Genomic DNA, 12,743 nt, shown 5'->3' with positions numbered 1-12,743 from the left:
CTATGCGTCGTATCTCTTGCAGTTTCGATTCCAAGACTTCACATTGTGACTAATACTCGTTGGATTTGACTCGTGCCGTCTTGAATAATGAAGCACCTTGTACTAAAAATTTGTTTTTTCGAGTTCGTACCCAGTACGGCGAGGACAGAACGTTTTAAGACAATTTAAACTGTCAAATACCTTTTTTGGTGCTCGCATTTGACTAGGGTTTCATCTCACGACCTTAAACTTCCTAGTGATGGACCTAGTAAGGTAAATCTTGTTAGTAGTGTGTATTTTGTTGGGTGCTTGAGAGAAGGTAGAGCCACCGAGATATGTTGATACGGATAATAGTTAAAGAATGGATACATTAATATACTGGTATAAATGCCGTATAGGCTGATGCAGTTCGATATTAGGGTGAACTGGGTAAGTAAAACGCGTTCACAAAAAGTGTGTTGGGTATGTGAGGTTTCGCTGCTTGGAAAGTTGTGATGAGACTAGCAGAGTATTGAATTATGATGACAAACTATATTATACAATTGCAGACACGCTCCTTCTTCTAGTCTACTATGATGTGCATGTTGATAGTGAGCAAACTCACTGCTTTTGGTGTCTTGCTGACTTTTCAGTCAAAACGCCTGAACCTCGGTCAATGACTCATTTGACGAGAAATAGTACTCCCACTCATCAGCACGCATAGAGTAGGTTTCCACGACGTGCTCGCGAATCTTCAAACACAGGGCAAAGGTCACGCCCAGATACGAAGAAACCCGACTTACCAACTATCATAAATGGTATAATCAATAATAAACGTGATTTAGGGCTGGTAATTTGGAGCTGCAGGATATTCTATAATTTTGGATTACATTCTCATCACAAGTGGAGTCTCTTGGTAAGTTCAACACGTAGACAGCAGAAAAAGCAGAGATGACGTTGTCTGGCTCCGTGGAGAAAGAGCTACACTGTAACAATGTGCAGTGCAGACGTGGACTTGGAGGCAGTACAAAAGCATGCGTCACTACTTGCTCTCGTAAGCACATCTAGCAAATTCGTTTGTTCAATTATCATTATGCATGTTCAAAATGTTGGCTGTGTGGTCGAGGCCACATAAATGCAAATAGCTGGATACCATTCCATCCTCATCTTCCTGAAGCTCTGACTATGGTCTTGTCTTCTCCCTCTCCACTCTTTAAATTCAACACATTAGATATATTCTGCTGCGATTGCGCACAGTGCTTCAATCGAGCTCTAGTTTGGTATGATGCCATTGAATCCAATTTATATTTATTATTATCCTAACATGTGTTCAAATCTAGTCCTGCTTGCGAGACATCATTGACTCAGGCGTGAGTACCCCCAAAGCATGGGCTTCAAATCATCAACCACACCTTATCCTGACTTTTTCAATCCTCTAAAAGGGATGATATTGTATTCACGGACTTGAATCCAACAGAGGACTATAAATCTGTGAGTATATTGGCTGGATACCGTCATGCTCAAGTGTCTGGAAGCAAGCACTCACGACTTTGCTTAGAGTGTCTTGGCTGGACTCAGGCCTGAACTGATCATGGAGATTGCTGGGAGAGCTCTTTCATTTTGGGCCTATCAAATGACTCAAGAAACGTGCTTCCAGGAGATGGTATGGTGTTGAGCAGCAACACATATCGACTTGATTTTCATTTTTTCGCCCCAGCCCGTTATTCACTTCATTTTCTCGCTGCTCTGGTATCTACTAGATGTACAAGCAACTTGATGAAAAGTATACAGCTCTGGAACGGCAAGTTCATGCTATTGTTCGAGAAGCTAATCATGAAATCACTGGTATGCCATACAGACTATCTTGAGATGCTCCTTTTGAGCTCATCCCTTATAACACATAACCTGTAGGATTGCGTGAGAAAGTCGTCAGTAAGCTCGATCTCATTGATCATGGACGACTCAATTATCAAAATTCAGGAACCAATCATTTCTTCACACTCACAGACTTGCAAAAGGACTTTGAACTTGAAAAGCATCGAAATCATGAGTTAGCTGACAATTATGCAGAAAAGGGCAAACAGTTACAGAAACTTCAGGTAACCGAAAATCATTTTACTTTAAAACAGAACAGTATCCTAGCAACCCCGCATTGTTTTGCGTTACAGCAAATGTATGAGAAAACCAAACGCCGAGCGCTCCTCCAAACCACAACACTTCAGCAGCAATCGGGAGGTGGTGTCATACATGACATGGAAATGCTAGAAAATCATCTTATGACAGACACGAATGTTGGCGTTGGATTGATGCACATGAATATGAATCCTATGCAGCAGCAGCAATCATCCAATGGTCCACTCCATCACCAGGCTCCTCATCCTCCTCTTTCAAGATCTAATATGGGGTTAGGCAGTAGTAATGGTGGTAGAAGGCCTGGTTATAATACTGGAGTATGCCTTGGCTTGGTTTTGTACTTTTTCAGCGACATAATTCCATCATCACTCTTTCTCTCAATCATAGCAACCTCCGCTCTCGCGACAACAACATACAAATCAACAACAGCCGCCTCTTCTTCCTATGATGCCTGGAATGCCTGGATATCAACGGTCACCTTCTCCCACTAATGGAACGCCCAAATTTACGAATCAGCCTCCTACATTGCCGAATACGTTTCAATCAAACAATAATCGTGAGCTTGGGTCTTTGTGCGTCATGTCGACCTCAAATTGCAAGTTTTTACGCTTTTTGTGTGTTGGTTGTTTTCTAGGTCAGAGACAACCGTTTTCGATGCAGAATGGTCGAGCAGGGACGTCATCAAGGTGGTCGCCAAACATGAATCAATGAATAGGCGGAAAAGTTTGCTTAAAGTGTTGTTATAAAGAGACGATCATACCTAATTTGTTCACGTTTACCAGAAAATATACAGTGTTTTGATTTCAGACCAATGTACGGTGCACGCTGCTCAAGATAACATCAAAAGGAGTATGCTGTTAGTTTATTGAATATCTGACCTTGCTTCCTTAACGGTTACGAATGAGCACAACAGATGTGTCCTGTTGTGATTGCGGACATTACTTCCATCTACAGCTCTAGTCTGATACGATTCTGTTGTTTCGTCGTCATCGATTGCTGGTGTAAAAACTGTCTGACTTCGTGCTGCTAGTAAGAAGCCATTGACTCACGCATAGCTGGATGAAGGAAACATTGCCCATCACAAGACATCATCACCCGCGACTGCTCAAAATGCGGCAATGTCGTATTCGGACACTTGAATCCAGCAGAGTCCCACAAATCTGTAGGAACTCAGTGTGGACGCAGAAGCTGATCTCGAGTAAATCTTCCCCACAAGTACAGCACAAGAAGATACAGTTGATGTGAAATCAGATCCGGAATTGCGTTTGTGGGTGCTTTTCTACTGTTACATATTGTTTCTTTCGTGATTCCTTCCACAATTCACCATAATCCAAACATTACAAGCGGAGGTGGTGTTGGGAACGACAGCAAAGCAAACTACTTTGTACCAAAATGAACAGAAATTTGCAATTTGGATCTTCCCAGGTCGTTTCATCGCTCATTTGGAGCAATCTGACTGAATGTCGTTGATCTTGCAGACATCTCTTGCACATTCTACCAAACAGTCACCGTTCGAATCTGACAGCTGTCTGTCAAAATGACATTTGCTGCACTTGGTCTCTACGACATCTTCTTTTTACCTCTCAAAAAGTACTCTCAGTAGCTCAGTTAGTAGAAGCGACAGAAATTGGTGTATACATGACACACGTAGGTTATCTGTTCAACTCAGGTGTGGGACATGTACGAGGAGATTTTTTTCCACACTACTAGCTGTTCTTATTACTGCAACTCGATAAGACGATACTGGAGTGGCTGACGAAAACGATTGTACATAAAATTTGTCTACATTTTACAATAAAACATACAGTGTGGTGATTAATTTAAGAGTCTCTGTTTAAGCGGTTTCCTCTACGAATATTGACATGTCTACTTGAACATTTGCAAAAAGACTGGGAAGTGCACTAGTTTAGATTTGACGTGATCAGGTAGGTTTCTGTCAATCGCAAACCTACTGAGGCGAAAAAAGATCAGTCCGCCAATTCTTAAAGGATTCAAAACTCGTTCGTCATTACCTCTCACTAGCACCACCAGTACTCCCATAATCACAATACAGCAACGTTTGATGCTTGGCTTCAACAGTAACAGCAATACCATCTTGAAATAACATCAAAAATTTACCATCACCGTTTCTGATACACCACCCTACATCCCGTAAATAACATGGCATGGCTTGACTAGACGTCCCATTAGCAGACGTAGAAGCTGATACGACTGATGCCGCATCATCGTTATTACTACGCCGAACCCCATTCGGTTTCGAATGGAGGGTTGCTGAATCAGAAACAGCAGAGCGTGCCGGTCTTGATTTCGTGGACTCTGGCGGTGCTGCACTACTACTGCTGCCAATACTGGTAGCCATTACTCGTTCCTTGGAAGACATGACTGATATGGGTCTAGACGTTGATTGTGGCTGCTGTTGCGGTTGTTGTTGCTGCTGTCTAGATTGTGTTTCTGGTTTAAGAATTGAAGATGCCGGTCTCTTAGATTCCATAGACGCTACAGGAGCTTCACTGTGAGTCGGTTTCGAAGTCACAGAGCGCCCTTCACCATTCTCACTATAATTACTCTTGTGTCCAACACTACCACCATTTCCATTAGCGTTACCTGCAGCAGAGGCAGTATACGTCGACATTGAGCTGGGGTGTAGAGACAATGTTGGGCTTAGAGCTTGACTAGATCGTGCTGACGGTGACACTGAAGCACTAGACGCTTTAATGATCATGGGATACTTGGTCGACCCATCTGTTTTAGAAGACGATTCTACATCTAGACACTGTCGTAAACAGTCTTGCACGTGTTTAAATATCGGTATTAGATGCGATTGGAGTGACAGATTCGACACATTTGAAGTATCAATCGTATGTGTCTCTGTTGTTGATGATCCAGGACGTTGGCAGGTGATTTGAAGGCTATTCTTGGCTACGGAATAATGCACCTTTGTCTCACTGTTATGAAACGTCATTTCAAAGTCTGCTAGTGGTCCGTTCTCCATCAAAATACATTTGGCTTGTGGAGAATAAAACAGGATCTGTGAAGGACGAAGGCGTGGTTTAGGCCATACGCCCAAACAAAACTGTAATGTTCTAGTTCTGCAAATACCTTGGGAGTCTTTGATCGCACCAAATCCACAAATCGACAAGCGTATCGAAACTTTTTAGCATACGAGGTGGGTAAAGTACTACGTGTAAACGACTTCCATGGTCGATCTGTGCACGTATCAAGGGTAGGATCACAATGACGCTCAAAAAAATCAATCTAACGGATCAAATATGTGGGAATATTTAAAGTCTTGAACTCTAACAGGTCTCATACCTGTTGACTATCAGGGCTAATCATTAAGAGGAAGGGCTCCTCAACAAAATCTAAATACAGCCATCCTGAGTTTAGAATCGCTACATTCCCATGTTTTGTCTTTTGCTTTAATGGTTTCAAACGAACAGTGCTAAAAGGTGGTAACTGCTGATCTAGCTCCGTATTTGACACTGGTTGCGACCCTATGTTCAAAGATTGTAATCATGTTTCGGGCAAAAGAAGGGAAAGAAAAGCCCTGCCTATTCACGATACCTTGAATTCGTGATAGTCCGCCTGCTGCGACACCCTTGTCAGCGACACCCTTGTCAGCGACACCCTTATCTGCGACAGGCCTACTAACAGTACTGTTAGCAAGAAAACCATTACGTTGTTGATCCGGTTTCGATTTAATAGCATCTGTCGAAGCTGTCTTCTTAATGCATTCACTTCCAAGAGCACGTAATGGAGTAAATGGCAAACTTGGACTGAAGAAGGGATGTGCCAAGATCTTATTTAGTGGGAGACGTCGTTTAGGATCCTTCGAAAATTGGACGTTTAGTGAATGAGAAGAAAAGCTCGCAGAATTTGGCCGATCACCTTTTGTAGCAGACGAGTTATCAGATCCTTGGCTTCCACAGACAAGGAATCTGGCAAGACGTAGTCTACTCGAGAGACACGATCCAGAGTTTGCTTAACAGCAGAGCTCTAAATGAGTTGGTGGGTGTAAGCGTCCAAAAAATCGTTACTGCCGATGACGCATACCTCAAACGGAGGTGTTCCCGTTAAGAGCGTTACAACCATACATCCTAATGACCATACATCTGACATGAGCCCGTAAGGTTGACGAGACACGATTTCTCTATGACAAACTAGATTGTAAGAAAAAAAGCTCAGAAACTAGAGTTTGATAACTCACGGCGAGATGTAGTTTGGAGTACCACACATGGTCTTTTGCTCTCCATCAGGCTCTGATAGTTTGACTGCTAGTCCAAAATCAGCGATTTTCTATGCAAAATCAATTCAGCAAAATAACTCAAGGTCATGGCTAAGAAGTCTGTAGATAGCCAACCTCACACACATACCACATCAAAATTATCCGTAAGCAACAAGTTCGACAATTTCAAATCCCGATGAATAATCCCATTAGCATGTAGATACATGAGTCCTCTCGTGATTTGGGACAAGACATGCCTAGCTTCAGGTTCAGACAGTGGTTGTTTACGTTTCTGAATATACCGATATAATTCTCCCTGTTTACACAACTCCATGACGAGATATACGTATTGAGTGTCTTCGAAATAGTTGTAGAGTTCGAGGACGGATGAATGGTGTAGTTGCCAATGTACTTCGACTTCGTTTGCTACTCGTCGAGTCATGTTTGAGGCCTTCATTAGTTTCTTGTCGATCTATGCAAGAGTTTGTTAGATCCAAATGCGATCGTGTGTGAAATGAGTCTGTAAGTGGGTACCAGCTTGATTGCGACTTCTCGTCCATATGATCCTCGACATTTGCTTATTGCCTTGTGCACAAATCCAAACCCTCCCCTTCCCAACAATTCACGTAGCTCATAATCCTATATGGAAACGAATGATCAGTTGATGTAGACTGCCGTAAAGATAAGTACCAGGATTCCTTGCGTCTTTACTTTACCTCAATTCTGTTTGAAAATGGACGTTTTGTTGGTTTTGATGGTGATGTGAAGGAGTAGTTTGCCAATGGTTCTGTAGGTGGTATTATTACCTTTCCTTCCTTCATACGTGCAGCAGTTGACTCGACACGTCGAACTGGAGCATCGGTCCATCGTTCTTCGTGTGTCAACATTTCTTAACAAAACAAGAAATTAATTGATGGTGGTGATGTAGAGCAAGAATGACAGTGAGGAAGTGAGAAACACAACTCACTTGTTGCTGCAGAGCTGATCCGCTCTAAGAGACTAGTCAATCTACCGGCACACTGCGCAGATCAATTCTTTGACAATGTCAACAAAATGAGAAAAACGTGACGATCCAGGTGACGATTTTGAACGACAAATCTCTTCTGACAACTCGCGAGAGAACAGAACTCTACCTCTGAAGCTTGAAGAGTCGAAATTAATTGAAGATAGAATTTTGGCCGTCTTTGCAAAACATCACGACAAGCCAACACATCAATGGGCAAATTTCGGATTGAAGATGAACGAGTAAAACGTGTTTTTGGAATTATTTCAAATCAGTTTATTTATTTCTATGGATTGTACTGCTTGCAGTCCCTGAATCGTGAAATACACGTCTGAATCGTAGAAATACACGTCAACAGTTCTCTTGTCTCAAAATGGATAGCACTTTCCCTTACTCACGTTCTCAAATCCCAATTTTCAAATGCTCTTTGTAAACGAAACTTCAAATCACCAACACCCAAGTGCCATAACGACAAAAAACTACTACATCGCCGATCATCATCACAGACACGTGTATACCATCTGTATTTTCATTCTCTCTCAACACCTTTCAAATATATATACATAGCCTTCACTCAAGTCTGGATGTGGAGCATGCACTACCTTCTCGTCATTAAAGAGCACCCATCGACCATCCTTGTAAACATGAGCAACATAATGACCACAATGAGGAGATGTGCCCTTGTGAGAGATAGCTCCAATCAGACGATACTTGGCTGGTCGGGTATCAACGACTTCAGGAGCTGGACCTATTCAAAAATACATTGAGGTCATTCCATTGGGTGTATGAAATGCTCTTTTGCTCATCACACACCATTGCTTGTACTTGCACCTCCTTCGTCATCAGCTGTATCATCCATATGACTGAACAGCCAATCGACAGCACGTTCCATATTGTTGTTCTGAGTGTGAATGAAAAAAAAATCAGTACACACCACAAACACAGGGATGGAAAATTATGTAACGCACTGTCTGTTTGAGTGCCTTCTTGGCCATGGGTATAGAGAAGCCCATCTCAGTCAATGAAGTAATGTCGGCAGCAGAGGCTCCACCATCACCACCTCCACTGCTGACTTGCTCAGGAAGTGGATCATCAATATCTGCATCTTCCATATGTTCAAACAGCCAATTCATGGCTGCATCAGCACCACCATTTCCTGTAGCAAGTATAGCTCGTTTGCATCTTATATCAGGGAACCCCATGCCTTGAAGTTGTGCCATGGTGGCAGCATCAAATTGAGGCTCTTTGGCTTTTTCTGGTGATTTTGAATATGTCGGGATTTTAGCGGAGCAAAAAAGACAACCAGAATGCAATTGGATACCTGGTTCATCCGGAAGGACCTCTTCACCAGGTTGTAATCCATGAGCTCGATATGCTTCAAGATCAAGTTCAAGAGGGACTTGAATAGGTATATCTGATGAAAGAAAATAAAAAAAAGAATTGGCCAAAAAGCGCAATACATGCCAACAAGCATGAGAGACAAGCGCTTTGACATACTCAGTTTCTTCAAGACCCAATTTTCAAAGGTGAATCGACTCATAGGAGTCACAAGGATTTCTGGAAAGTTTGCGATCTTGGTAGACCTATGGGTGAGATGTTGAAATTCTTTAGTTTATGGCAGAAACAAGATCACGAAAGCGTATGCCATGCTCTACTTAAACACAAACATCACTCACTTCATAGCTAATGTACCACGATGACATGAAGGACATTGGTATTCCATAGCTTCATCACTCAAAGTCAATGCCAAACAATCTTCAAATGTAGAAGGCATGAACTCTTCCACCTTATTATCCGTCATTTCAACATTGTCAGCTTTAGTAGCAGCTACTGGCGTCTTCTTGGCTGGTACTCGTAAAGCCAATTCTGTAGCATCGTCCTTCTTGTATCGGACTTTGCCACAATCTGTACACACAAGACGTTGTTCAAGCTTGAATTTGAAGACTGGAGTAGGATCCTGACCAGAAACACGTTCTTTCTGTTCAACGACTCGTATGAGATGTTGGAAGAATTCATATGCGTCCTGTTAGAAAGAATGACGAATGAAATCAATGGAACGGCGACGAGAACAAAAAAAAATTCCGAAGTAAAGAGACAATATCCGACGATATCAATACCTGTTGCCTCATGGTTGAAAACTCGACATGATCCTTTCCGATATAGAGCTTGAACATGGCTGGTGTGATTCCTTCTTGGCCTCTGGTGACGGTCTCATCACCATCCGTACTTTGGATCGGAACTGAGTACCGACCACTCAACAGGCCATCAGCGACTTTGACCATTTGACAATGAAAACAAGTTGATGGTGTTTCTCTGCAATTAACAGAGTGGTCTTTCAAACTCTCAAAGTATCTAACGATTCAAGCCATTTGAGCGATTTGTTGTCCTGAAGAAAATGTTGTAACCCTGTACCTCATACGAAATGTTGGAAGGGAAAACACCGTTTGCAAGACAGATGCCATGTAACAACTAATCACAAGTAGAAGTCAGCAACACTAAAATCGAGATTTTTGGCTCAAGAAGGAAACTGACCTGTTTCCCAAATTCTTGAGCCCAGTATATCCTGGACCAAATAATGGATCCATCTGCTTTCCATCTTCAGTGGTCATGCTGAAGTCAAACTTGAGATTCTGCTCCAGTTGCTAATAGTACAGTACGAGTTAGCACTTAGCGAGAAAAAAGGCTCTACACCGCAGAAAGTATGTCACTTACTAACTCGGCCATACTCTTCTCGGTCTTTTCTTGAGATCCAACATCAATACCAAAGTGGGCCAAATGTTTGCCCAGTAATGGATCAAGACGTTCATAATCACACGTATAACAGTATATGTCTATCAAGGGAGATTTTTTATTCAAACCAAAAATACTTCAAAACACGTATTTGACTCAAAATATATGTATACCTGCGGTTCCTTCTGGAGTGACAGTTCCCAATTTACAAGCGACACCATGACCGGTTTCTAGAAAGTGTTGAAGAGCATGACCATTTCCACCAGTAACACCACTAGCATCCCATTGTTTACGCCCACATCCTAAACTTCCACAGACCAAACACAACCATAGATTGTTGTTCAGTTCACAAAGAGCACAATGTGCCAGATCTATTCGTTAAACTTGAGAGTTAGGACCAAATGAGGCAAGATAGGATGTTCGTATACCTTGAGCAGCCATCTTTTTCGAATCCAATTGCATGAGATTTTCGGTATGGGTGCATGACTTTGCTTCATCTTCCCAAGCTTTGATGTCTGACTGTTTCCTGGCAGAGAGCGCAGCTAAGACGGCATCTGCGATCATACCAGCCTAACGGGAGAGAAAAAAGCTATGAATTGCGCGTCCCGAACGGTCACTTCAACTGAACAATCGCCACCATACATTCCCGACACTTCGATCAATCTCCACACCACCACAAGCATAGCACTTCAGCGAGGTCAGTAGTTCATGGGTGTCCTCATCGTTCTCGACAGTAATAGCTAGCCTCGTCATCTTTTGAGGTGGTGGTGCATCAGGCTAGATCAACGTGGTATCTGTTAAATCCAAACATCAAGAGTTGCGAATCAAGACCAATGTAATCCAATATCCATAAATATAGATACCTGACGTGGTTTCTTGACACGTCGAATGTTTAGGACGATGGCATGTGTTGGATTCTTGAGGAAGTGTGAGAGAGCGTGATTTCGATCGTTGGCGAGACATCCTCCATTGAAGCAAGACAGGCAGACATCAACGCCTTGCGGTAAATCCTATTTAAATAAAGTGGTATTTTAATTGGCATGAATTCTTAAACCTCTGACAGTCAATTCACTCTTGCCTGAGAATCAAAGCATTGAGTACACTCGTCCTTGTAGATGGGAGTAGCAAGCGTAGGAGGCTTGAGCCTGGAATTGGCAACGTGCGTACACGTCGTGCTCATTATTCGATGCTCGATAGACTATAACGGCAAGCTCGAATGATGCGAAATGGAACTCGTCAGCATCATCACATTGACGGCTCACTTGATCACGTCAAAGGCACAAAACATTCCCGAAAAGATTTGTTTGATTAACGCGTAAAAGGTACTAGGGAAATCATTCGCCACATGGCTGCCATCGAACCCTTTTTTGGAATCGCATGCAATATCTAATGTTGTTGAAGCTGTCTGAAAGTGCGCTAAGGAACAATCGCGAGAGACGAGACTGGCCCCGGTGAACTAAAAAGGCGTCTGCACGTCTTTCTTGTGAACACAAACCATGTGGATTCCACACAATTCCTCTGTGTCGACTCTGTCGTGTTGCTGCACAGGTAAGCTTGCAAAGGACGCCATCCTTCAAAACGTGCGGGATTCTTATAGCTTACCTTCGAATCTCAAAAGTCTACATAGTGACGCGGACGGGCCAAAAGTAGCAAACATTGAGCAAAATCTCGCCTTGCAAAACATTCCGCCGTGGTCGGAATTGACCGTCATTGAACGCATAAAGCAATAAATCAGAACGTCCAGTCCCGTTTGTCTTTGCCTATCTCCTTCTTTGAGGTAAAGCTACAGAAAACAGAAACACCAATTCAACCCAACTAACGCAAACGTCGTGTAGACCACGGAAATTAGAGTCCTGTCATTGGATTATACCTCATATAACCGTAAAATCATGGTTTCTGTGACTCCGGATCGTTCTTTTGGCACTCCGTGGTTTAGTATCTTCGGCCGAATCTATGTCGACGTGCCAAATTTGAAATTGGCAACGCAACTTGGCTTTCGAGCATGAAGGACCTTGCAAACCTTTTACGGAAAGCTAGCAATACCGCTTTTATGCTCTTGGAACCTAGAGCTGTTTTGGTGTTTTCGAGTTTGAGGTGGAAGATTTTCAAAAGTGTTCACGACCATTTGAACGGTCGCCAACTGTTGTGGACAAAGCAAATGTCCAAACGAATCGTGCCCTCATGACTCAAAACTGACTTATGGCCCAAAGCGCAAAGCATTAATCCTTGTACGGTCATCGTGTCGCTCGAAAGACCACCCATAGTAAGTCATAGTAAGACTGTCTTACAGTTGAATTTCATGTAGTCACGGAGACGGGACCAAATTCCGAGTAAATGAATTCCACACAGATGCTTCACCGACGTCGATTACAACACAACATACTCAATGGCACCAGTTCATCGTCAGCAACGTTTCACTCTCTGGTGACTGCCGCAGAAACTTTTTGGTTCCTAGTTCTGTAGAAAAAGAAGGTTCAATAAGCAATAATATCCTGTTTCAGCACGTGAATATGATGCAGGAGAGTCGTTTAGCTCGTTCTGGCCATCTGACTGCATCGTCGCGATTTTGGTGAGACAAATTCTGCAGAGGTGACGTCAAAAGACTTAACAACAAAGTCCACGTTCCAATACAGAGCAACGAGTGACAAGAAAGGAATCTCACAAGGTAACGCACTCGCAGTCCGTTCCATTTCT

The 12,743-nt window shown here is 42.7% G+C and overlaps 3 protein-coding genes across 3 annotated transcripts; 1 reads left to right on the top strand and 2 right to left on the bottom strand.

Annotated features, from left to right (window-relative positions):
- Positions 1 to 1,143: 1,143 nt before the first annotated feature.
- On the top strand, positions 1,144 to 2,802 carry SmJEL517_g01653 (uncharacterized protein; the record flags this gene model as incomplete). The annotated part of the gene is made up of 9 exons (XM_031167581.1): positions 1,144 to 1,238; positions 1,299 to 1,328; positions 1,401 to 1,449; positions 1,517 to 1,621; positions 1,719 to 1,803; positions 1,870 to 2,057; positions 2,127 to 2,408; positions 2,479 to 2,647; positions 2,726 to 2,802. The coding sequence occupies 9 exons, from the start codon at positions 1,144 to 1,146 to the stop codon at positions 2,800 to 2,802; spliced, it is 1,080 nt and encodes a 359-aa protein (XP_031026472.1).
- A 1,155-nt stretch (positions 2,803 to 3,957) lies between these two features.
- On the bottom strand, positions 3,958 to 7,203 carry SmJEL517_g01652 (uncharacterized protein; the record flags this gene model as incomplete). Its single annotated transcript, XM_031167580.1, has 11 exons — positions 3,958 to 4,039; positions 4,104 to 5,119; positions 5,191 to 5,346; positions 5,404 to 5,585; positions 5,656 to 5,920; positions 5,980 to 6,087; positions 6,145 to 6,241; positions 6,299 to 6,387; positions 6,465 to 6,788; positions 6,851 to 6,955; positions 7,033 to 7,203. The coding sequence occupies 11 exons, from the start codon at positions 7,201 to 7,203 to the stop codon at positions 3,958 to 3,960; spliced, it is 2,595 nt and encodes an 864-aa protein (XP_031026473.1).
- Positions 7,204 to 7,858: 655 nt separating this feature from the next.
- On the bottom strand, positions 7,859 to 11,229 carry SmJEL517_g01651 (uncharacterized protein; the record flags this gene model as incomplete). Its single annotated transcript, XM_031167579.1, has 15 exons — positions 7,859 to 8,067; positions 8,133 to 8,220; positions 8,288 to 8,574; positions 8,641 to 8,733; positions 8,817 to 8,902; positions 8,996 to 9,342; positions 9,437 to 9,671; positions 9,732 to 9,788; positions 9,852 to 9,961; positions 10,032 to 10,150; positions 10,223 to 10,420; positions 10,478 to 10,619; positions 10,692 to 10,826; positions 10,913 to 11,059; positions 11,122 to 11,229. 15 exons carry the CDS (start codon positions 11,227 to 11,229, stop codon positions 7,859 to 7,861), a joined length of 2,361 nt encoding a protein of 786 aa, XP_031026470.1.
- Between the last annotated feature and the right edge of the window lie 1,514 nt (positions 11,230 to 12,743).

This window comes from Synchytrium microbalum (assembly GCF_006535985.1).
Source record: "Synchytrium microbalum strain JEL517 chromosome Unknown SmJEL517_scf0005, whole genome shotgun sequence".
Lineage (NCBI taxonomy): Eukaryota > Fungi > Chytridiomycota > Chytridiomycetes > Synchytriales > Synchytriaceae > Synchytrium > Synchytrium microbalum.
This window is presented reverse-complemented; position numbering and strand designations above follow the sequence as displayed.